This window comes from Candoia aspera, chromosome 1 (genome assembly GCF_035149785.1).
Source record: "Candoia aspera isolate rCanAsp1 chromosome 1, rCanAsp1.hap2, whole genome shotgun sequence".
Lineage (NCBI taxonomy): Eukaryota > Metazoa > Chordata > Lepidosauria > Squamata > Boidae > Candoia > Candoia aspera.
The window spans coordinates 263,408,895-263,432,962 of NC_086153.1; the positions used below are offsets into that span (position 1 = coordinate 263,408,895).

General features: G+C 36.8%; 1 protein-coding gene across 2 annotated transcripts in view; it reads left to right on the plus strand.

The window, feature by feature from the left end:
- Positions 1-24,068, plus strand: part of PDHX (pyruvate dehydrogenase complex component X) — a 48,385-nt gene that overhangs the window by 21,070 nt on the left and 3,247 nt on the right. For both annotated transcript variants that reach the window (XM_063289617.1, XM_063289619.1), the window contains exons 6-10: positions 7,592-7,775; positions 8,204-8,351; positions 13,923-13,981; positions 19,324-19,482; positions 21,163-21,227. In XM_063289617.1, the coding sequence (XP_063145687.1) occupies positions 7,592-7,775; positions 8,204-8,351; positions 13,923-13,981; positions 19,324-19,482; positions 21,163-21,227 (615 nt within the window). The remainder of the gene's footprint in view (positions 1-7,591; positions 7,776-8,203; positions 8,352-13,922; positions 13,982-19,323; positions 19,483-21,162; positions 21,228-24,068) is intronic.

Sequence of the window (24,068 nt, forward strand, 5' to 3'; positions counted from 1 at the left end):
TGAAGTAGTATGAAAAAATAATGATGTTTGGTGGTATGAAAATTAGGATGAAAACCTCAACTTTCAAATCTGTAAAAATTAAAAGAAATAACAATGAAGTTGATTGTATAAACTTTCCACTTGATACCTTAAGTTGCTTATTATTTCTGATTATTTTTGCATGTAATGGTAATTGCTTTTTAAGTTAAGAAATTGGATACTGCTTTATTATATAAGTAATTAAAACAGCCATTGTTCCATAATATGGATGTTCTTATAATCACTTCAGCTTCTTTCTTTTTCTTCTATGGGTAGTTTTGAACAAAGTCCATCCTGCATACTTGCTTGCATTATCAATGATGTCTTAAGTGTATTACAATTCCAAAAAATAGTTTTATTTACCATGTTTTCATTAAAGGTATTTCAAAGCAATGCATGTAATTAGAAAAACATAATTAAAATGCAACAAATAAGGAAGGCATGACAAAATAGCCCAATAGTGGACTGTTTTAAAGACAAAACAGTCTTTAAACACTTAAAATAGTGTTGGAGCCAGTATGAAGCTGTGGTTAGGATTGCTGGATTGGGAAAGCTAGGCTCAAATCTACACTCAGCAGTAGAAGCTCACTGGGTGACTGCGCCAATTTCTCAGCCAACTTCAGAGTTTTGAGAAAGAAATTAGGAGGGCCTAGTAGATACACAGGGCTGAGTTCCTAGGAAAGAGGCAAGATAAAGTTCTGACAAATAAAGACCATTAGATTAGGCCCAAGGTCCTCCTGTCTTGAGAACTGTTTCTAGCTGTACAGCACTTCACTCCTCTTTGCCTTGAAGAGAGGTATATTATCACTGGCCATTGATATCCCATTTAATTGGCTTTTCCAATGGCTGCTAAGAGGCATATTCTCCATGAATCTGTAGATGTCATTAAGCCATCAAAGCTAACGGCTATCACCATTATCTATGGATGAATTTCTTCTGCATATTCATTATTAGTCACAAGTTAAATTAAGGGTTAAGGATCGTTACCTTGTCGTGGTGCTGGAGCTTGAGCACCTCAATGATGCCATGAGCTAAACTGTGAAGGGCCACCCAAGACGGGAAGGTCATGACAGAGAGGTCAGACTAAATGCGATCCCTGGGGAAGGTAATGGCAACCCACCCCAGTATTCTTGCCGTGAAAACTCAATGGATCAGTACAACCAGAGATATGTCGGTATACCATCAGAAGATGAGACCCCCAGGTTGGAAGATGGTCAAAATGCTACTGGGGAGGAACAGAGGATGAGTTCAACTAGCCCCAGACGTGATGACGTAGCTAGCTCAAAGCCGAAAGGACGGCTAGTGGCCGACGGTGCTGGTGGTGAACGGCGAATCCGATGTTCTAAGGATCAACACACCATTGGAACCTGGAATGTAAGATCTATGAGCCAGGGCAAATTGGATGTGGTTATTGGTGAGATGTCAAGATTAAAGATAGACATTCTGGGCGTCAGTGAACTGAAATGGACTGGAATGGGGCACTTCACATCAAATGACCACCAGATCTACTACTGTGGACAAGAGGACCACAGAAGAAATGGAGTAGCCTTCATAATTAATAGTAAAGTGGTTAAAGCAGTGCTTGGATACAACCCAAAAAACGACAGAATGATCTCAATTCGAATTCAGGGCAAGCCATCTAACATCACAGTTCTTAGTGGTATGAGGATACCAAGTCATCTTGTCTGCCTCCTGAAGAATCTGTATAACGACCAAGTAGCAACAGTAAGAACAGACCACGGAACAACGGACTGGTTTAAGATTGGGAAAGGAGTACGGCAGGGCTGTATACTCTCACCCTACCTATTCAACTTGTATGCAGAACACATCATGCGACAAGCTGGGCTTGAGGAATCCAAGGCTGGAGTTAAAATCTCTGGAAGAAACATTAACAATCTCAGATATGCAGATGATACCACTTTGATGGCTGAAAGTGAAGAGGAACTGAGGAGCCTTACGATGAAGGTGAAAGAAGAAAGTGCAAAAGCTGGTTTGCAGCTAAACCTCAAAAAAACCAAGATTATGGCAACCAGCTTGATTGATAACTGGCAAATAGAGGGAGAAAATGTAGAAGCAGTGAAAGACTTTGTATTCCTAGGTGCAAAGATTACTGCAGATGCTGACTGCAGTCAGGAAATCAGAAGACGCTTAATCCTTGGAAGAAGAGCAATGACAAATCTCGATAAAATAGTTAAGAGCAGAGACATCACACTGACAACAAAGGCCCGCATAGTTAAAGCAATGGTGTTCCCTGTAGTAACATATGGCTGCGAGAGCTGGACCATAAGGAAGGCTGAGCGAAGGAAGATCGATGCTTTTGAACTGTGGTGTTGGAGGAAAATTCTGAGAGTGCCTTGGACTGCAAGAAGATCAAACCAGTCCATCCTCCAGGAAATAAAGCCAGACTGCTCACTTGAGGGAATGATATTAAAGGCAAAACTGAAATACTTTGGCCACCTAATGAGAAGACAGGACACCCTGGAGAAGATGCTGATGCTAGGGAGAGTGGAAGGCAAAAGGAAGAGGGGCCGACCAAGGGCAAGATGGATGGATGATATTCTAGAGGTGATGGACTCGTCCCTGGGGGAGCTGGGGGTGTTGACGACCGACAGGAAACTCTGGCGTGGGCTGGTCCATGAAGTCACGAAGAGTCGGAAGCGACTAAACAAATAAACAACAAAAATTAAGGGTTAATCAAGAAAACAATATAATTGCTTAATTATTATCACCACAGTTAAGATGTCAGTCAGAATTCAAACTCAGGAATTGGGGGTTGGGGAATAGCTTTTTTCTTTTTCTCCTGCTATAATAAGTGAAAGTATTGGCACTTGCCATGGCTGAATACTTCACCAGCATTAGCCATTGTTAAGGTAGGTTCTGATGTTTGCTTAAAGCATAGTTGATAAGGCAGTTCACTCCAGAGAGGGTGGGAGAGCCTGATTTCTGAAGAAATTAGCAAAGCATCTGCTCTGGGTTAAGCTTGGTCTAAAAAGAAGCTGTTGGGAATTGCTTTCATTGTTTTCCAACTTGCTTAAATAAATTGGCATAATGGTAAGAGATATAATCCATTAGATCAAAGGAAGGGAGAAGGAATTGGGGCACATACCTTGGCAGACTAGATGATGTAAATGAATAAACCCTCAACAAAGAAAATCTCATTCCTTCATAAAGCAGCTTTCTGTTTTCTATATAGTTGTGTTGAATATGCAAGACAGAGAACACAGAGGAATAAATTATGATAATCTCCAGAGTGAAACTAAAAATTAAAGCAACTGGAAAGAGTATTCCTTACCTCCTCTCTTCTTTCCCTCTTTGCTAGCAGTACTGCTGTTATAAATGGAGGTTTTGCTCAGTGGGTTCCATATCTGAAGCATTTGTAGAGGAATTGGGTATTTTGCCTGAGTATTATTCTGATCTCTTCTATTTCCTCCTCATGATTAGCTCTGTAGCAGAGGGAGGCTACAGTACTGCCAATGCTACCTGTCCCCAGATTGTTTATGGAAGTTACACTCAGACCAAATACTTAGGAGGAATGTGCTTCACTGCCTCAAAAAGTTAAGTGCCTGTGTCAATTGCCGAAGTCAGAATTTGGAAGCAAGTGGGAAGCATGTAACTGCTCCCTTTTTTAGTAGTTTTAGGAATTTCACCAACTGCATCCCAGACATTTTTGTGCCAGAAGTAGATAGTGAAATGATAGACTTCCTACCGGCATGCCAGCGTTCTGCCTTATTTTGTGGCTATATAGACTTCCAAATTTATAAATCAAATGATTTGACTATCTAGTTCTAGATAATAGAACCAGGTTCACATATTCTGAGTAAATACCAAGTTACCTACATTATGCCTTAGTCTTATATATATAAATACAGTTTATGAGTTCTATCCAGTCTAAAATGGTTACTCTTAATGGGATAATTTAAAGTGTGATTTGATTTTCATAAAGATTTCCTTAGGAACTAAGCACAACAAATGTAGTCTGGATCTGCTCCAGTCTTTTGGAATTCAAAAATTCATCAGTAATTTAGCATAACCAAATCCTACCAAGACCAAATGGCCGTGGGTGTTTGGGCTACCCAGATCTGGGGATATTCCATCTTTGACCTTGGATGGGATTGTGCTTCCCCCTTCACAATTGGTGTGTAAACTGGGGATCTTCCTGGATTTGCAGCTCCTGCTTTAAGAGCAGATAGCAGATATAACAAACATCAATATTACATTCTTGAATTTGGTGATATAAGGTTGATGATATTAAGAAATAATCAAGCCTAAAAAAGTTCTGGTGAACATTTGAATAAAATGTATATTCTCTTTTAGATGGATGCATCAAAGGGGTCTATTAAATTCAATTCTTCCATATAAGTCTTAATTGTTTCCCTCACTAATGAATGGTGTTTTTTTCCATGCCAGTGTATTTCTATCAAATTCAGGATACAATATTTCATTGAAATCTCCTATTATCGAGGCTTCCTGTGGGTAATGGCAGACTGAGCAGTACTGCTTTTTTAAGCAGTGCCCACGGCGCAGCATTTTCTGGGCACAGGCTGGGTCCTTGCAGCCTCCGGGTAAGGTGAATCCAGGAAATCATCCCTTTTGTTCTCTGGACAGCATTTTCTTGCGGGGGAAACACTAAATCTTGCCACTCCATTTCTAAAACACCAAGGGAGGTTTTCTTGTTGTTGTTGTTTATTTGTTACCTAAGAGAGGCCTTTTGCAACAAAGAAATGCAAAGCTCATGGTGATTTTCATTATTTTTTGGAATTTACTAATTTGGAAAGTTGGCCTTTGTAATATTTGAATTCTATTATTGGGATTTAAGGATGCTTGCTGTTTTGCTGCCATTTTCTTAATGTTTTGAGGATTATAAAAGATTTCTCTACCTGGTTGACTCTGCAAAGTTGAATTTTGAGCTATCTGCCTCTGCTTTCCTGTGAGAATGGCTCTTGTTTTCGTCTTTTTCCTCCTGATAACACACTGTGGAGAGACATGGAATAAATGAAAGTGATCTTTAAAGAACTGTATCTTAATGTCCACCAATCCCTGGATAGCCTCCTAGAACTTGTGGAGTCTAAAGCCTACCAACAGCTTGAAAAAGAAGACAAGAATGAAAACTACTTTGAGAGTAGCGCTCCTTCTTTAAAGAAGAAAATGAGGATTAATGTTTCCAAGTCAAAATGTGAAGGGTGTAATGATTGCCTATCCTAAAACACCATCAGACTCATGAACAGGTTCATAAAGATATCTGATTTATTAAAGAATAGTATGCAGGATCACAAAGAAAGCTGAGAATGGGAAAAGCGCACCAAATGCAAACTAAAAAACCCTCGGTACGAGATCCCTCCCCCCGTAGAATCTTCCCAGGCTCACAATCCTGGGTACTCCTAACAGCTTCTGCTGGTCCGCGGGAAAAGTCCTTGAGCAGAGCACATAACCCAAAAAATATCAATTGAAATGAACATAGATACAGAGCTTGGCACAAGGTTTCACAGCAGCTCCCTCCCACCATAAACGCGCGTCAGCACCATGGCATGTGAAGCGTTATGATGTACAGTGCACATTGAAACAGTGAACATGACAAGGGGAGAAAAATTGGACTGTGGAGAGTTAACTTTGATTCTGAAGAAAGAAGGGTTTCAGGCACAAAGGGAGATATACAATTGGCTGAGTTCCTGGAAAAATTGAGACCAAGAATCAAGGCTGGCTGCTGAATTTGGGACTTGTAAGGGGAAAGCTTTGTGTGTAATACTGAGATACGTAAATGCCTTAGTCTATTTTAAAGTTGGATAATTGTTTAAATGTATTTATCAGGATGGTCTCTTAAAGACTGATTTTTTGTTTTGGGGTTGATGATTTTACTTTGGGTAAAAGGACATTAACCAAATGTAGATAATTTGTTTTTGTTATTTTAATAGGCAGAGAGGAGTAAAATTTTAGTGAAGTTGGATAATATTTGAGTATTTGCTTATTAGGTGAATAATTATGTTAGAAAAGGTTTTTTATTTTTTTAAGAGGGAGAGAGTGTTTGTTTTAGAGGAGAATGTCATATAGAGATGGAAATGTTTTATAGAAGTAATGTTTATCTTAGTTTAAATTAGAGTAAGAGATTGATAATGAGTTATATATAACTTTGTTACAGAAAGTTGGAAGCCACCATGTAATAATCTTTTCTGTATTTTTGCAGTTTTTTAGTTTTCTTTTTTGTTGTAGTATTCTTTGTTACATTCTTTTTAGTTTTTATGTATTTTATGTATGTGTTGAAAAAAATTAATAAAGCTTTATTTTAAAAAATCTACCACTTTATCATAAATACACTCATTGAAATGTTGTGATGGGCATTCCTTGTTATGCCATGTAACACCTCTGCTTCACAAGCTGCACTGCTTGCCAGTTTGCTTCTGGGTGTGATTCAAGATGCTAGTTGTTACCTATAAAGCCCTTCATGGCATAGGGCCTGGTTCCTTGTGGGACTGCCTATCTTCCATAGTATCTGCCCAGCCGATTTGATTTTGGAGGATTGGCACACTCCTGGTTCCTTTGATTAAACAATACCATCTGTTGGGATCCCGGAAGCATGCCTTCTCTGTAGCAGTGCCTGCCTTCTGGAGCAAGGTTCCCTCTGAGATCCCGATGGCTCCCACTCTGCTGTTGTTTGGAAGAGCTGCGAAGACCTGGCTCTTCACCCAGGCCTTTGATGAGGCAGAGTGAAACCCCTTGCTTCATTCCATCCAGTCTATCATTCTTGCTATCTTTTATTGTTTTATTGTAATTTCTTTGATTGTTGTGAGCTGCCCAGAGTCATTGGGAGTCAATAATAATAATAATAATAATAATAATAATAATAATAATAATAATAATAATATACCTTTGTATCTTCTAAGTAGTATGCCTTTGCCCTACGTAGTGCCAGTTTGAGAAGCTGGAGTTGATGCTATCATAAGTATATTTGTAATACACAGGAGACATTACTCTTCAGTTCCAATATAGTGTGATAAAATGTCACTGCAATCCCTGACAGCTATGTTATATTTTCAACTTTTATCTTGCTAGGTTGCACCATAAACCCAATTCATGTTCTTATTTCAGATATGGTGAAATCTGCAGTCTATGACTTTATACTGTGTTGATATACGAGAGGATCTAAGAATAGTCCTGACAGGGAAGGTTTGGCATTTCATATACAAGCTCTCCAAAGTGAAATGGTATCCTGTGTTTTTCAAACTTGGCAACTTCAAAATGTGTGGACTTCAACTCCCAGAATTCTCCGTCCAGTATGCTAGCTTGGGAATTCTGTGAGCTGAAGTCCACACATCTTAAAGTTGCCAAGTTTGAAAAACACTGCTGTAATCATTACCAAATGGTATAGTGTAGAACTTAAATCTGTTGTCTATAAATGAATGCTTAATAATGGAGGCGTCAATGCACGTAAGTTGCTTGGTAAATAATCCCCAATAACTTAACATTGATTTTGGGGTGGATTTTTGTTTTGTTTTGCAGAGGTTGTTTTAGAGATTTATTTGCATTTCATTAAATTTGAAGTGTGTCTTAAACCTTTCCACACGTGTCTTTGAATTGACAGGGATGCCCTCAAGCTTTTAGAGCAGAAGCAGAAGCAAAAGCCTGTAGAAGCAAAACCCATGGTTTCTTCACTTCCCCTACACCAAGCTGGAATACCTTTATCTGCACCATCAACAAGCGTGCCTGTTAGTGCTTCACACCTTCCAGTTCCTCCTGTCTCTGTGCCAGGCCGGCCACCTTCCATGGTATTAACTGTCTCAGATTTATAGATATGCTAAGATCACTGTGTCCCATTACATAAAAATAAGTGATAGGGTTATACCAGAAGGGTTTTAGAATTCAGTTTGGAGGGTTTTCTTTATATAACTATTTTTATTTATATATGCAACTTATAGGCCACACCAATCTGTTATGATTCTGGGTGGACTTCAGTAGAAACTGTAATAAACATTTATACATGCCTTGTAGTTTATGCCTATATAGAACATTCATTTTGGTTTAAGAAAGCTATAATTGGCAACACAGTTATTTAGAAAACATTACATATTACAGCCCATTTTTTCCACCACTAAATTTTATGGTTTAAAGGATGTCCTTTATTGTCATGACCCTATTTCATTGAACTCATCTTTCTTCCTTTAATTTAATATGTAAAATGTGTTTTTATTGCAAGAGCCCATTCACTGAAGTCCCTGCTAGCAACATTAGAAGAGTTATTGCTAAGAAACTAACAGAATCAAAAACCACTATACCTCATGCATATGCATCAGCTGATTGTGACCTTGGTGCTATACTAAATCTAAAGCAAGAGCTGGAGAAAGGTAAAACTCTTTCCTATTTTTAAAAAACGGCTATTGAATTCTGATCTGTCTACTTAGCTGTGCTTTATTTACTGCAGGGGCTTCTTGAGCTGTTCTCCTGTTCTGAAAAGGAACAAAATGTCTGTCAAAATTCTGCCTTTGATCTTAAATGTAGTTGAGTATTTTTGTTTGCATGTGTGACATCTCTTGCAATCCAACATTTAGCATGGATATTTGTTAATTTGGTTTCAGTGACCATTGTCCCGATGTTAACTGTCACAGGCAGAGGATTTCTATTGATTGATTGATTGATTGATTGGCTTAAGAGTTAAGCAATTGTCATACACGTACCCGAAAAAGAATCTGCGAATTCCACTATCAACCTATTCACTTGAGTGGTTTTACGTCTTGAATGAAGCATTTCAAGGTTACCACTTAATTAGCAGCCTTAGGAGGTACAGAGGGCAAATTCTTTCATTAGAATTCTAAACAGGTACAATTATTCAAATGATGATAATGTTTTTCTACTTCAGCCAGCCCTCGTGAGCTTAATGTTTGTTTTTGAACACCTTTTACTCAGTAACATTGCAACTGGCAATGGGGGTGGGGAAGGCAGAATTCCAGCTTTCAGTTTGCCAACAAGAGATTTCTGTTGCTGCTTATTTGCATAGAGCTTGAATGTGTGGCATATTTTTTCTTATTGCTGGTAAGCTATACTTCATTACAGCAATTTAGAAGAAAGTTTAGATAAGAAAGTTCAGTACTAATAGTTGGCTATTTTTTTCTAGAATTTATCTTTTTCCTTAAACCTGTGGAAAAGTTCATACGTAATGAACTTGCATATACAGTGTTTTGTAGAACAGTCATGGCTGTAGACTGAATCACTCATTTGGAGGTATTTTAAAATACTGTTTCTTAAATTTAGAACCATGGAAACCACAGACTATCCACTGTTTACATAACAGTTAGCTCTGCTTCTTTCTGTGTCAGTATTCTTTGCCTAAGTATGATAAGCGTACATAGAAGATAAAAGGTAATTATCATTAATTAAGATGTACTGCAGGTATTGTCATGTATATTTGCTTTTTAAAAATATATTGGACTAATTAACAACAATAAAAGCAGAATACAAAATAAAAACAATATTAACCATATAATAACAATAATGCAAAAGGCTAAGCAATTGAGTTATAAAGAGAACATTCAAAATGTTTCCTATATTGCTCAAAAATATTTTCCTTGCCTCTTTCAAAGGTTGACAACCAACAATTCCCAGCTGCAATTTGCATGTTGATATTTCCTTCCAGTATTGTATAATTATTTTATCCAGCCCCTATGTCCCAAATATATACATCTTGAAATCTTGGTAATTTCCAAACAGTGAGGGAGAGCCAAGAGGAACATATACCTCTTTAATGCACAGCTGTCATCCAAACTTATATTCACAATGAATTGGGTTTGAATTCGTTTAAATCCAAAATGTGACAATAGCAGGGTAAGTCCAAATCCTGTCAGTTAATGTTCCAACTTAGGAGTTTCATCTTAGCAAGGCAATTGCACCCTTATTAATTATTCTCTGAGGTTTGAATAATATAAAGCTATTTTTGTTGTTGTACTAACCTCATTTAAGAACATAGGGAATTGAATGTCATATTATTTAAAACAACCCTGCATTGGTTTCTCAGGACAGGAAATTCACACTCATTCATTTGATGAAGTAAACTGTGGCTCATAAAAGCTTATGCCTTCTAATAAAATTTCTTAGTTGGAAAAGTGCTGCCAGACTCCTGATAGGTTGCATTGTTGTTCTTGTTGTTTATTCGTTCAGTCGTTTCCGACTCTTCGTGACTTCATGGACCAGCCCACGCCAGAGCTTCCTGTCGGTCGTCAACACCCCCAGCTCCCCCAGGGACGAGTCCGTCACCTCTAGAATATCATCCATCCACCTTGCCCTTGGTCGGCCCCTCTTCCTTTTGCCCTCCACTCTCCCTAGCATCAGCATCTTCTCCAGGGTGTCCTGTCTTCTCATTATGTGGCCAAAGTATTTCATTTTTGCCTTTAATACCATTCCCTCAAGTGAGCAGTCTGGCTTTATTTCCTGGAGGATGGACTGGTTTGATCTTCTTGCAGTCCAAGGCACTCTCAGAAGGTTGCATTAGTAACTAGTAAGTTGCCCAGAGTCAGTTGGAGTCAGGAGGGACTGAAATTGAATCAAATAATATCAATTTCATCAACTTTCTATTACAAGAAAGGCTGTTGGTTTAGGAACCATGATTAATTCTTCCATGACCTCCCTCCACTATGAAATTTCCAGAAGTAACAATAATATTTGGACCTCATAGACTGTATAACAATGCTTGAGTTGAATAAAATGCCAAGAAGCACTCTGCAGTAAAACAGATTTATTTTTTCATTCTGCAAAAGTTTTTTTAAAGGCCCAGCTGATCTAAAATAATAGTAAAATGAAAGGCCCAGTTTACCTAAAAGACAGATCTACCTGCTCGTTTAAAACTGGGATAGACCCATAATATAAGTTTTTAATGGGTAGAAGGATCAAAATTATATATGTGATCCAATTTTTTAAAGTATCTTGTAACATTAAGTGCAGGTATTAAAGCAGATCCCCATAGAATCAGAGCTGCTGGGCTATTTGTTAGGATTTCACTGTGGCCAAATATTAACTCTTTTACTGAGCCCAAAGAAGAGCTGAGTACATAAGTCCTTGATTCTATTTAGTGATCAAAGCTTGAATAAATGCCCAGTGATAAGCCTGAAAGTGTGAGAAGTTAAAGCCACCTTTCCCGATAGATAATTGTGAATTTCACATGAAAAGCATGCAGGATGTCCTTGCCAAAGAAATGTAACCAGTGTCCTATAAATTAATTTAAAATAATGTGATAGAATAAATGTAGAAAACCTCTCAAAACATAAATCAATTCTGGATTTAAATTCATAATCACATTTAACTTATGCCAAATATTCAAAAATATTCTAGACTATTGGTCTAGATATTTTATTTCCATCAACTTGGAGGATAAGTTTAAATTTACCAATTGAGAAACTTTCTGAGTGTTCTTACTCTAAAATGTAAACCAAGGAGACAGAACATAACCTAAAACTCCAGTCTTTATGCTTGACAAAGTTATTGCTATGGCCCATAGCATCCAGTCTGATTTATTGCAATTTATAAAATAACAGAACCAAATACAGAACTCATGTATTAATGAGGAGCTAAACCACCACTTTCTCTACCTGTCTATAAAGCATAACATTATCTTCATGTAGTAGAATCTAATTCTCCGATCCTCCTGCTGTAATTCCACTAAGGTTTTCAGCTTTTCAAACAGTAACAAGCAAAAGAGAAAAAGGAATGAATATATATATATACATATATATATATGAATATATATATATATGAAAAATCTAGGCATATCAGCTGTTAATCCGGTATCAAACGCTATCTGAAACTTTCAAATTAAAAAAAAAAAACTATTGTAAAGTATCATTAATTGGTGCTGGGAAGGGTGTCAGTTCTATTTTGATTGGTCTGCCTTATTTGTTGGTTGTATATGGTTTGGATCACATGCTTGACTGGGTGTACATCATATCCAGCTCCATTGATCTGTTAAAGGGGCCGTTAACATTTCCAGTCACCAATAAATTGATCGGTCACAGGAGAGCTTCAATCACCAACCAATCCCTGAGTTCAACTCTTATGCCAACTACAAATAGCCAGGCAGTTCTCCTTCTGAATTTTTGCACTGAGAAAGCCTTGCTGGGACATGGAGTGAAATGTCTGCAGAAAACCTGATCAATATCTTGGCATTGACCTCCCAAAGCCCAGAGAACCTAATCACAAGATATGTACAGTTTTAATTGAACTGACAATTTCTGGTATTTGAAATAGAGATAGCATTCACCCAGTCTTTGTTGTGAAGTATCGATTTATTTGAATTTCAGCCATTATAATTAACAAAATGCATTATACTGAATTGTTGACTCCTGTATATTCAGATACTAACCTGTTTTAAAAGTTGTAGCATCATTCTAGATGTTAAGGGTTACTATAGTGAAGAAGTATGTTAATAAAAAAAATGCCACATGCTGTAAAACAATTCTGAAATAAAGAAAAATGGACAAGTGACTGATCTCTATTTAGCTAAAGAAAAGAGACTTATTACTGTCTCAGAATTCAGAACTACCAAGAATCAGTGTGCATCTTCAAGCTGAAATATTAACTAAGAAGAAATAGTTTTATGATGGTTAAATCATTTAGACTTTGCAACTGTGCAGTAAAGTTCCTTCCTACACTCTGTTACTGTTAACCCGATTTCAGGATTTGTCAATGACTTTATCTCATTTAAATAGCAGTAGCCGCAAGGGCATCACACAGTGAAATGTCACCTACTTTTGACTGAATAGATATAAAACAATCATTTTGATTGTTCCACTTCATGCATGACAGAATTTATAGTGCCTCTTTTGGAGCTTATTTTCAGACTTAATAATAGATTTGGGGAAAATGGTAGATTGATACATAAAAGTTATAAATTGTTTTTCATTCACTGATTACTTGCTTTGTTTCTCTTATTAAAATTATGAATTATAATAATAACTTATGAATGAGAGCATGAATCATATCCTGTGCTGATTTATTTTTTACTAAAAATAACAACTTCAGCTTCAATTAAGCAGATCTGTACGCAGTATAGTTCTATTAATTTCTGTTCAATTAAGTATGATTATTATGATGTTTCATTCTTCTGTGCTGTTACAAAATCATGTTTGCACATCAGCTGTGTTTCAGTACATAACATTCAAAGGAATTTTATGTTCTATTTTGGGAGAATTCTTTCTGCTTTCATTATGTTTTATTTTATTTTATTTTTATTATTTTATTTTATTTATATGCTGTCTAACTCTGGGTGGTTTACAAATGATTTAAAGTATGAAAAACAATAAAAACAAGATCTATAAGGCTGTGTGTGTGTGTGTGTATAACACACAAAACACCCTCTCACACATGTATGTATGTATATATTATATAGATTTTCATTTCATTTTCATTTCATCATTACAGCAAAGACATTCAAAACAAACATGAGTTTAAGCTATACTTCAGAGTCTTCTAAGTTTTTATTATTATAGCTGTTTAACAGCTTGAACTCATGCTTGTTTTGAACGTCTGTAGTGATCCTGAGAATCATTGATTATGTGAGGGTTGAAATGAGACCCAGGGTTTCTCAGGCCAGAGATGGCAATTATGGGCTGATTAACTTCAAGGCCACCAATCAGTACCAATTAATTCATGGGAAGAGCAAGAACATAAATTTGCAAGTTTCAACTGATGTGGCTGTAGGAGTCATTTGAACCAAACCATGGGCAGTGTGGGCAATCAGCTATTTTGTATGGCTTTACTGTCTGCAAAAATACATTCTTCAATTCAAATAAGTTTTGAATTTCAAATTTGTGGTACTGTGAAAATGCTACTGTGAAGATTAAATAATTGAAATGTTTTGACCATATGATTTTTCATGGCTGGAATGCTTCTATTAAACTTTGTCTCATAATTTATCTCTCTCTCTCCCTCAGATGATATTAAAGTATCCATAAATGACTTTATTATCAAGGCAACTGCAGTTACCCTGAAAGTAAGTAATCAGTCCTGCAAAATGTACCGTCATACACTGTTCCTGCCTCCTTAATGATTTCTTAAACCTGTATTTTTCCGGGACCGTGTTCCAGACCAGGAAAAGATGTTTCTTTAAGGTGTTACTAACAGGTACAGTGAATGCTTCCAAGCCAGATAAAAAGCATCTTTAAACAACCCCTGCCTTGGAGAAAAGTTGCAAAAAAAAATGTGTTAAGCTAATATATCTAATCATAGGGCTTTTCTTTTTTGTGTGTTTACCATTACATTAGGAGGTTTAAAACACCCTGATTTCAGCATTCTTTTATAAAATGTCATGAGATTTGGCAATGATGAGATTATTGCTATAGTTCCTCTTATTAAATATTATGGATCATAGGCACTGATAAGGAGAATTTCTGGAACCATGTTATCTTTTCTACAATATATTTCAAGTAATGGCAAATTTAAACTAAATATATTTTTCATTTTATTGCATTCCAGCTACGGTATTGTATAATATATTGGTTTATAGCTCCGGTTTATTGAATGTTACGTCTACTGATATGGGTATCTGTCTCCCTAGGGAAAGAAACAAATATTTCTTCCAAAAATTTATTTTAATTTCAGGTAATATTCTGGGATTTCCAAGCCATTAAACTTAGTATTTAGTATATAATATGTTTGTTTGATATTCATTTATATCTAAGCTCAGTACAAGATGCAATGTGTTTGGTTGGCCTTTATGGAGAAAATAGGCAGAATCCTTAAATAAAGATCTCTTTCCATAATAGAGAAAACTAAATACTGACCTTCCACTAATTCCTTCTTATTGCTATTTCTTTCTAACTCATTATTGATATTGGTTCTTATAGAACAATACAATACAATAATATTTATTCAGTCAATGACCAGCAAAATTTAAAAGAACAAAAACAGAGTGAAACAAATAGATACAATAATATAACAAAACTAACAAAATAAATCACATAATAATATAGCATTCACTCTTCTGTTGATAAATTTCTATTGATATTGATACATTTGTTACCCTGGTAGTATAAATCTAAAACATTAATAAGTATAAAATAAAAATATATATCTCCTAACAATTTATTAATTAAGATACATCAATTTAAAAGTAATATTTAAAACAAGGGTGAATTACTTCTTTAACCGGTTTTGTCTTTCATTGCAGCAACACAAAATTTAGCTGCTGAACACGCAAAGTATGGTTTTAGATCTTGAAGAAGATGGTTCCCATAAAAATTATCTGGATTCCCAGGGAATTTATCTATTGGCGCAAAATGTAGAATGACTAATGTCCCTATAAAATTTATAATAATATGTGTGAGATGGTTTCAATTTCCTCGTCACCACATGGGCAGATACTTTCAGCTATAGGGATTTTACTACACGTGCCTTGAAGAAGTACAGATGGAAGAATTTTGAATCTAGCTTTAAAGAATGCAATCCTCAGCTTAGGGAAAGTTAATTTTAGCAAATAACTTGCTGGTTCCCATATGCCCATGTTTATACAAATTCTACTGTGTTGGGGCAGCCCGTTAACTTCAGTCTGGAACTCCATGTCCCTTATTCTTTGAATGATTAATTGCTTAGCTTGATCATAACCTAATGATATTAAGAATAGTGGAAAGAGCCCGTATGAAACCCGCTTATACTCTACCGCCTGCTTCCAAGGTGAAGGAAAGTTACCTGTTACAACTAGAGGGGTCAAACCAACAGGGAAGAATTGCATTTTCAGCAAATAAGTTATCATCTTCCAAGTGTGAACCTGAATTGACAGCATTCCTGTCTCAAGTCTCAATTGGGCATTTGATGTACCATTGGGTGCAGCTAGAATTGATCACAGGAATTTTATTTGAACTGTTTTGTGCAGCTCCTTCTTCACATAAAGGTTCTTATAGCATGTTTTAGAATTACGTTATAACAAAATTTTAAAAATGTATTTAGTTGTTATTAATAAGGATGTACTTTGCTACCACATGGTGCTAATTTCTAGCTCAATGAAGTTTTATGTTACACCATGTTGTAGCAGGTGAAGGCATTTGGCAATGGAAGATGCTCTAGACTTTATTGTCTTTAGTCTTCCCTTGTGTCCCCCTCCTCAGTCTAACTTCTGTGAATTTTGGGGAGCTGTTAATTAATGACTTACCAAAGGACCTGCTTTGTTTCTATTATTTAAATTTGTTTGGATGAAGGGGTGCATATGTGAACCTCTCTCCGATATGCCCACTAAACATGGTATGAGAGATGGAGAAAAAGATAGCCTTATTCTGTCGCTGTTGTTGAGAACCTATGATAGTACTAATTATGTTTTCCTCTGCCAAAAAACTGCCTTCTTGAATTGCCAGAAATGAACATGGAAGTGGTCATGGATGAACAAGTATTGTCATCGATAATAATCTGAACTGTAACTGTAACCTCTGCAAAGGTGGGAGAAATGCTCTCTACCTTAATATCTGTCTCTTAGTTATATCTTGTCCTCTGCTTTAAATGCATATCTTGATATTCAAAATGTAGTTGAGATGTGGGCCACTTGCAGCCATAGGGTTACTTAGCATCATCCTGAATTTATGTGGCCCTTAATCTAATTCGAAAATTTTCTGCAAGCAGTTCAGATCTTTGGTCCCTTTTCTGCTAGCCAACTGTGTGAGCGAAGAGAAGAGAATCAGAAAGAAATGAATGAAAAATAGCATTCAATGGATTAAAAGGGAGATGGCAGAAAGGAAAGTAGGTGGCTCCATCTAGATTTGTCTCTGACCCCAACCACAGCTTGATTAAGGGCATGTAGCCCTCAACAGTTGATCTTTGAGCAAATCTGGGACTCAACAGAAAAGTTTCCCACTCATTAAACTAAGATATTCTAAAATGTTTAATTACATTGTACTTGACTTATTTTGCATGCAATTGGATATACTGTAGATTTGAATTCTTGTGTGTGCAGCACACAGATGGTTTCTGTGAAAGTTGTGTGACTAAAGTAAATGATAAAATGAATGGAATAGCCAATGTAGTTATTGGGAGCTTTTCCCTTCCATTCTCATCTTGCCCAGTGTGTTGCCAGAGATGATTAATAGCCCTCTCTAGACTGAGGTGTGTGATGGTAATAGAAATGGCTTTGGAATTAAAAAAAACATGTTTTTGAGATCATGTCAGATCACAAGTTGATCTTTTACAAGTCTATCAAATGTTAAAATCAAAATGTTGAAGCATTTTTTTTTTTGTAGTTTAATTATCCACAGAGTAAAATTTATTTACTCAGTTTATACTCAACCTTTCTGCTTGGACAAGTACTCAAGATGGTTTATTAAAAAACACAATACAAAATTGTATGGCCTTGTTATGGAAAATTATTGAAAACACAGTGCCTAGGTAGCAGTTACTACTTTTCTTCAGAAGTCAAAGAAATTGTCTTAAAGCCAAATACAGTTCTGCTTGAGAGTATATTATGCTAATCCAAATAAGACACTGGTTACCAACATCGCAAATTTTAGCCATTACATATTTCCAGGTTTAAGTGCAGTTAGTGGTGGGAAGTATTCATGGTCTTCTTTTTCTCAGGTCCTGTAAATACAAGGCATAATCCTAATTGGCTAATTTGATCACACAGAGGGATATAGCTTTTCTAAAATAATCCAAGACATAATTCCCAATTTACCCAGATATGCAACTGTGTATTAATTTAAATTTATTTATTTACTAATCATCTTTCTGGATTCAGCTTAGACAATTTACAGTGCAAAATATAAAAATCTGTGTCAATATATCAAGTATATAAAGTATCTAACCTCATAGCACATAAATTTAAGAATAAACAAGTTAAAACAAATCAACCAAATAATCAACATGCTTGCCAAGATTCATCTTAAATTTCACACTAGGCTTGTGTCAGACTCCACAAACAAAGGATTGTTGAATCTTCTGATCGTGTTTGTCTGCAATGTGGATCAATGCATGTCAAGAGAGAAGATGGGAGGGGGGAATTGCAAGGACTGTGAATCACTGTTGTTTGGGCTGGAGAAGGGGAAGTCAAGGTCGTACTGCCAGAGACATCTGCGGCTGGTATGGCTGACCATTAGAGGTTGGGTGAGAAAGAGACGGGGGGGGAGGGGGCATTGGAAAGTTTTAATGAGTGAGTTTAGGCGGGAATCTTTTAATTGCAGCTTTCTTTTGTTCTGTACACTTGTTCTCAATAAACCTGAATTCTGCATATTCCAATTGTTTATGAGTTGGGTCAATATTGGGACTATAGTGTCAGTTCTTATAGCTTGTCTATTGTTAAGATTCTTTCTCCTACCTGGATACAGTTTCCATTCCTTAATCCATAAGAATCTTTCAGTACCACTTGTCTTGAATTTGATTTTTATATGGTTAGTAGAAAATACTACTTGTAAGTGCTAAGATATAATAATAAGGTAAGATATAATGTTCCAACTTCAAATCTTGGAAGAATTTTCAGAGTCATGTGGGGCTTAGTTTGCTTTTTCCACTCAGCTACTCATAGACCTGAATATTGTAGGACAGTTCTAAGCAGCATACATTATATGGTGTAAAAAATTGCAGCTGAAAAGAGAAATTGGCAGTGACAGTTTGTCAGTGCATACATTGGTGTGATGAAGGCATGTGTGGCTCTCATTGAATCAGTGTGGGCTAACATTATTAGGGGAATACGACAAGTTGAATTAAAGACTCAATATGCTATTTTTAAAATTAGCTGTCTACTTTTGATGAAAGCCCAGAATATTAAAGGGGGGAAAACCCTTTAAAAAATTGAACCAAATATTAAAATGTCAGAATTGACTTCTGAAATTAAGGTTTCAAATTTGGTTATCCCTTCAATACAACGATGTGACTCCCCCCACCCTTTTTAATTTTTTAATATTTAGCTCTTTTTCTCTTCTCCTCCTGATTCAAATGGGAACAAAAATTCTGTAAGTCTTCCATTATCTTTTTGGGCAGAATGTCACAGTTCTTTAGTAGCAAGGAACAAAATGAGAGTTGCCTTCCAACAATCTGAATTCTGTTAATAATGTTATAGCAACCCAGAAACTGCATAAGCCCATCTATCTTCTGGTAGCCTGCAGCTGTAGAATGTCCATGTCCACAATGTGCATTCATGTTTTGTGACAATATTGCTATACACTAATACGATAAGTCTATTTTTAGGGTCACTTGGCTTTTTTTTTTTGCTATTATTAACTTTATCTTGCTTAAGGCAAATCATTTCCCATATGTCATTGCTTCTATCGCCACAATTCCAAAAGGCTTTTTAAAACTTCATAATTGGTTTCACTGCTGTTTTTTAACAGCTGTGCCTCCCTCTGTTTCTGTTTCTTCCAGCAAATGCCAGATGTGAACATGACCTGGAACGGAGAAGGCCCCCAGCAGCTGCAATCTATAGACATTTCTATAGTTATGGCAACAGACCAAGGTTTCATTACACCTATCATAAAGGATGCTGCAACCAAGGGAATTCAGGAAATTGCTGCTTCTGCAGAGGTGTGTCTCCAAATACACAGTACTCTTTTAGACCAAAAATTGAATTATATGGTCCCTCAGAAAACATCCACAGTTCCTTCAATTAGGTCTTTTTGGTTGGCAATAAAACATTTCCTTTTAAATAGTTTTATATCTAAAAAACAATAATAAAGAACAATACAAGCTAAACTCATAAAGGAAAAGGAAAATAAAGAATAGAAAGAGCAAGAAAAATGGGAGAGGAAAAAAGAAAGGAGAAAAATATTTTAAAAAGTGACTTCCGATCTTCCTCACAAGTGCAAAGAAATTTAGTAATTTTTCAACCCCTATAAGGTTATGTGCAAGTATTTCTTCTTCCCCTAACCCATCCCTTATGCAAATCCATAAATCATTCGTATTTCAATCCTGGTATCAGCAAAAAGTCTATAAAAAGTTCCCAGAATTTTATAGAAACATGTCTTACTTTAACCTTTGTCAAACAACCAACTTTGTACTCCTTCCTTTTGCTTCTATATGTATAATAATGTCAGATTTTGTCATTATGTAATAATGTCAATAATAATAGTGTATAATAATGCTGCAGTGGCTTTCAGTTCATACATAATAGCTATACAAACCTACTACAATATTCTTGGCTCAAAATTACATCTATGAAGTTTAACTTCAGTACTTAATTGTATGATTTTTCTCTTTATCATATTGCATTATTCACAACAATGCCTATATCACAAACATCTGGATCAGTGTTTCTTAAAGTATAGTCCTATAACCCATGCAAACAATAGCTCTTTTGGAGCCCTTCATAATTTTTTAAAGTGGTAACAGGTCCTGAGAGAAAAAGGTTTAAGAAACACTCATCTAATTAATTCTTAATTGTCATTCATTTGAATCTTTCAAATATGACCTATAACTATCCTGTTTTTAAGCATTCAGAAGGCAGTGCTGTTGTTTATTTCTGAAGTATTTAAATATGATGTATCAAATTAAAATGTGTCATGATTTTTCATGAGTTTTATTGCCTCCTGGGGGAAATGAATTAACACTGAATTATTCCCCCCTGTCTGTTCTGCACCCTGCTGCCACACATTTTTTCTGTGACATTTGGTGGGATTTCCTATTAATATAAAAGTGTTCATTTATAGCAATAGCAAAGTAATTGTTTTGAATCTACAATTTCTAGATTCTGTAAACAAGGCAATGATGGATGTTGGATAACCAAGTGCTATCCATAAGGCAACATATGTGGAGATTTAAAAGGCAACCTAATCTAAGGATTTTATATTTATATTTATTATTTTAGTATTTTGGTTGTTTACTTCGTAATTTTATATGTTGATGCTTTCAAAAGGATAATTTTATTGTAAACCGCCCAGAGTCTCCCTCTTTGGGGGGAGATGGGTGGTGATAGAAATTTGGAAAATAAATAAATAAATAAATAAATGGGAATGTCCATGAACATATCCCTGTTGTACCCACAATTCTTTTTCCACTTTGGAGGCCTGTTTCCAGAAGATCTACATTTATGACTTCTTCTAACTACTTCTCATAGATTGTAGCAACTGTCTGAATCCACTGAGTACTGTTTCTCATAAAATTAGCAACCAAATCAAATATACAAATATATTCATTATATAAAAGCATGTACTTTGTTGAAACTCATCATTATTTAAAATAGTTTACATTTGGGTCTTACTTTCTTAGGCTCTGGCAAGAAAAGCAAGAGATGGAAAGTTGCTTCCAGAAGAATACCAAGGAGGATCTCTGAGGTAGTTTAAATCTATTTTAGGACAGAATGACAGTGTTGGGGAAGGAAAAAAGATGTGTGAAGTAGTCTTTTTAAATCTCTTATATCTACGGTATATAATCCTACCTCCATTATCAGGTCTGCAAATAGAACAATGAATGGGGGTTGTTGTTTATTCGTTTAGTCGCTTCCGACTCTTCGTGACTTCATGGACCAGCCCATGCCAGAGCTTCCTGTCGGTAGTCAACACCCCCAGGTCCCCCAGGGACGAGTCCGTCACCTCTAGAATATCATCCAACCTTCTTGCCCTTGGTCGGCCCCTCTTCTTTTTGCCTTCTACTCTCCCTAGCATCAGCATCTTCTCCAGGGTGTCCTGTCTTCTCATTATGTGGCCAAAGTATTTCAGTTTTGCCTTTAATATCATTCCTTCCAATGAGCAGTCTGGCTTTATTTCCTGGAGTATGGACTGGTTTGATCTTCTTGCAGTCCAAGGCCCTCTCAGAATTTTCCTCCAAGACCACAGTTCAAAAGCATTGATCTTCCTTCTCTCAGCCTTCCTTATGGTCCAGCTCTCGCAGCCATATGTTACTACGGGGAATTGCTTTAACTATGCGGACTTTTGTTGTCAGTGTGATGTCTCTGCTCTTAAATATTTTACTGAGATTTGTCATTGCTCTTCTCCCAAGGATTAAGCGTCTTCTGATTTACTGACTGCAGTCAGCATCTGCAGTAATTTTCGCACCTAGAAATACGAAGTCTTTCACTGCTTCTACATTTTCTCCCTCTATTTGCCAGTTATCAATCAAGCTGGTTGCCATAATCTTGGTTTTTTTGAGGTTTAGCTGCAAGCCAGCTTTTGCACTTTCTTCTTTCACCTTCATCATAAGGCTCCTCAGTTCCTCTTCACTTTCAGCCATCAAAGTGGTATCATCTGCATATCTGAGATTGTTAATGTTTGTTACGGTCCACACAGTCAAAGGCTTTAGAATAGTCAATAAAACAGAAATAGATGTTTTTCTGAAACTCCCTGGCTTTTTCCATTATCCAGCAGATATTGGCAATTTGGTCCCTAGTTCCTCTGCCTTTTCTAAACCCAGCTTGTACATCTGGCAATTCTCGCTCCATGAATTGCTGAAGTCTACCTTGCAGGATCTTGAGCATTACCTTACTGGCATGTGAAATGAGTGCCACTGTTCGATAGTTTGAACATTCTTTAGTGTTTCCCTTTTTTGGTATGGAGATATAAGTTGATTTTTTCCAATCTGATGGCCATTTGCTGGCATACAGCATGCATTACCTTGACAGCATCTTGTGTTTTCCAAATTTGCTGACATATAGCATGCATTACCTTGACAGCATCATCATGCAAGATTTTGAACAGTTCAGCTGGGATGCCGTCGTCTCCTGCTGTCTTGTTATTAGCGATGCTTCTTAAGGCCCATTCAACCTCACTCTTCAGGATGTCTGGCTCTAGCTCACTGACCACACCGTCAAAGCTATCCCCGATATTGTTATCCTTCCTATACAGGTCTTCTGTATATTCTTGCCACCTTTTCTTGATCTCTTCTTCTTCTGTTAGGTCCTTGCCATCTTTGTTTTTGATCATGCCCATTTTTGCCTGGAATTTACCTCTGATGTTTCTAATTTTCTGGAAGAGGTCTTTTGTCCTTCCTATTCTGTTGTCTTCTTCCACTTCCGCGCATTGCTTGTTTAAAAATAATTCCTTGTCTCTTCTGGCTAACCTCTGGAATTTTGCATTTAATTGGGCATATCTCCCCCTATCACTGTTGCCTTTTGCTTTCCTTCTTTCTTGGGCTACTTCTAGTGTCTCAGCAGACAGCCATTTTGCCTTCTTGCTTTTCTCTTTCTTTGGGATGTATTTTGTTGCCGCCTCCTGAACAATGTTGCGAACTTCTGTCCAGAGTTCTTTGGGACTCTATCTACTAAGTCCAGTCCCTTAAATTGATTCTTCACCTCCACTGCATATTCCTTAGGAATATTAGTGAGCTCATATCTAGCTGATCTGTGGGTCTTCCCTAATCTCTTTAGTCTGATCCTAAATTGTGCAAGAAGAAGTTCGTGATCAGAACTACAGTCAGCTCCAGGTCTTGTTTTTACCGACTGTATAGATGTCCGCCATCTTTGGATGCAAAGGATGTAGTCAATCTGATTTTGGTGTTGTCCATCTGGTGAAGTCCATGTATAAAGCCGTCTCTTAGGTTGTTGGAAGAGAGTGTTTGTTATGCAGAGTGAGTTGTCTTGGCAAAATTCTATCAGCCTATATCCTGCTTCGTTTTGTTCTCCCAGGCCATGCTTACCTGTAATTCCATGTGTCATTTGACTGCCCACCTTAGCATTCCAGTCTCCCGTGATGAAAATAGCATCTCTTTTAGGCGTGTTGTCCAGTAGGTGCTGCATATCCTCATAAGAACTGCTCTACTTCAGCTTCTTCAGCATCTGTGGTTGGGGCGTATATTTGGATCACTGTGATGTTAGATGGCTTGCCCTGAATTTGAATTGAGATCATTCTATCATTTTTTGGATTGTGTCCAAGCACTGCTTTAGCCACTTTACTATTAATTAGGAAGGCTACTCCATTTCTTCTGTGGTCCTCTTGTCCACAGTAGTAGTTCTGGTGGTCATTTGATGTGAATTGGCCTATTCCAGTCCATTTCAGTTCACTGACGCCCAAAATGTCTATCTTTAATCTTGACATCTCACCAATAACCACATCCAATTTGCCCTGGCTCATAGATCTTACATTCCAGGTTCCAATGGTGTGTTGATCCTTAGAACATCAGATTCGCCGTTCACCACCAGCACCGTCGGCCGCTAGCTGTCCTTTCGGCTTTGAGCTAGCTGC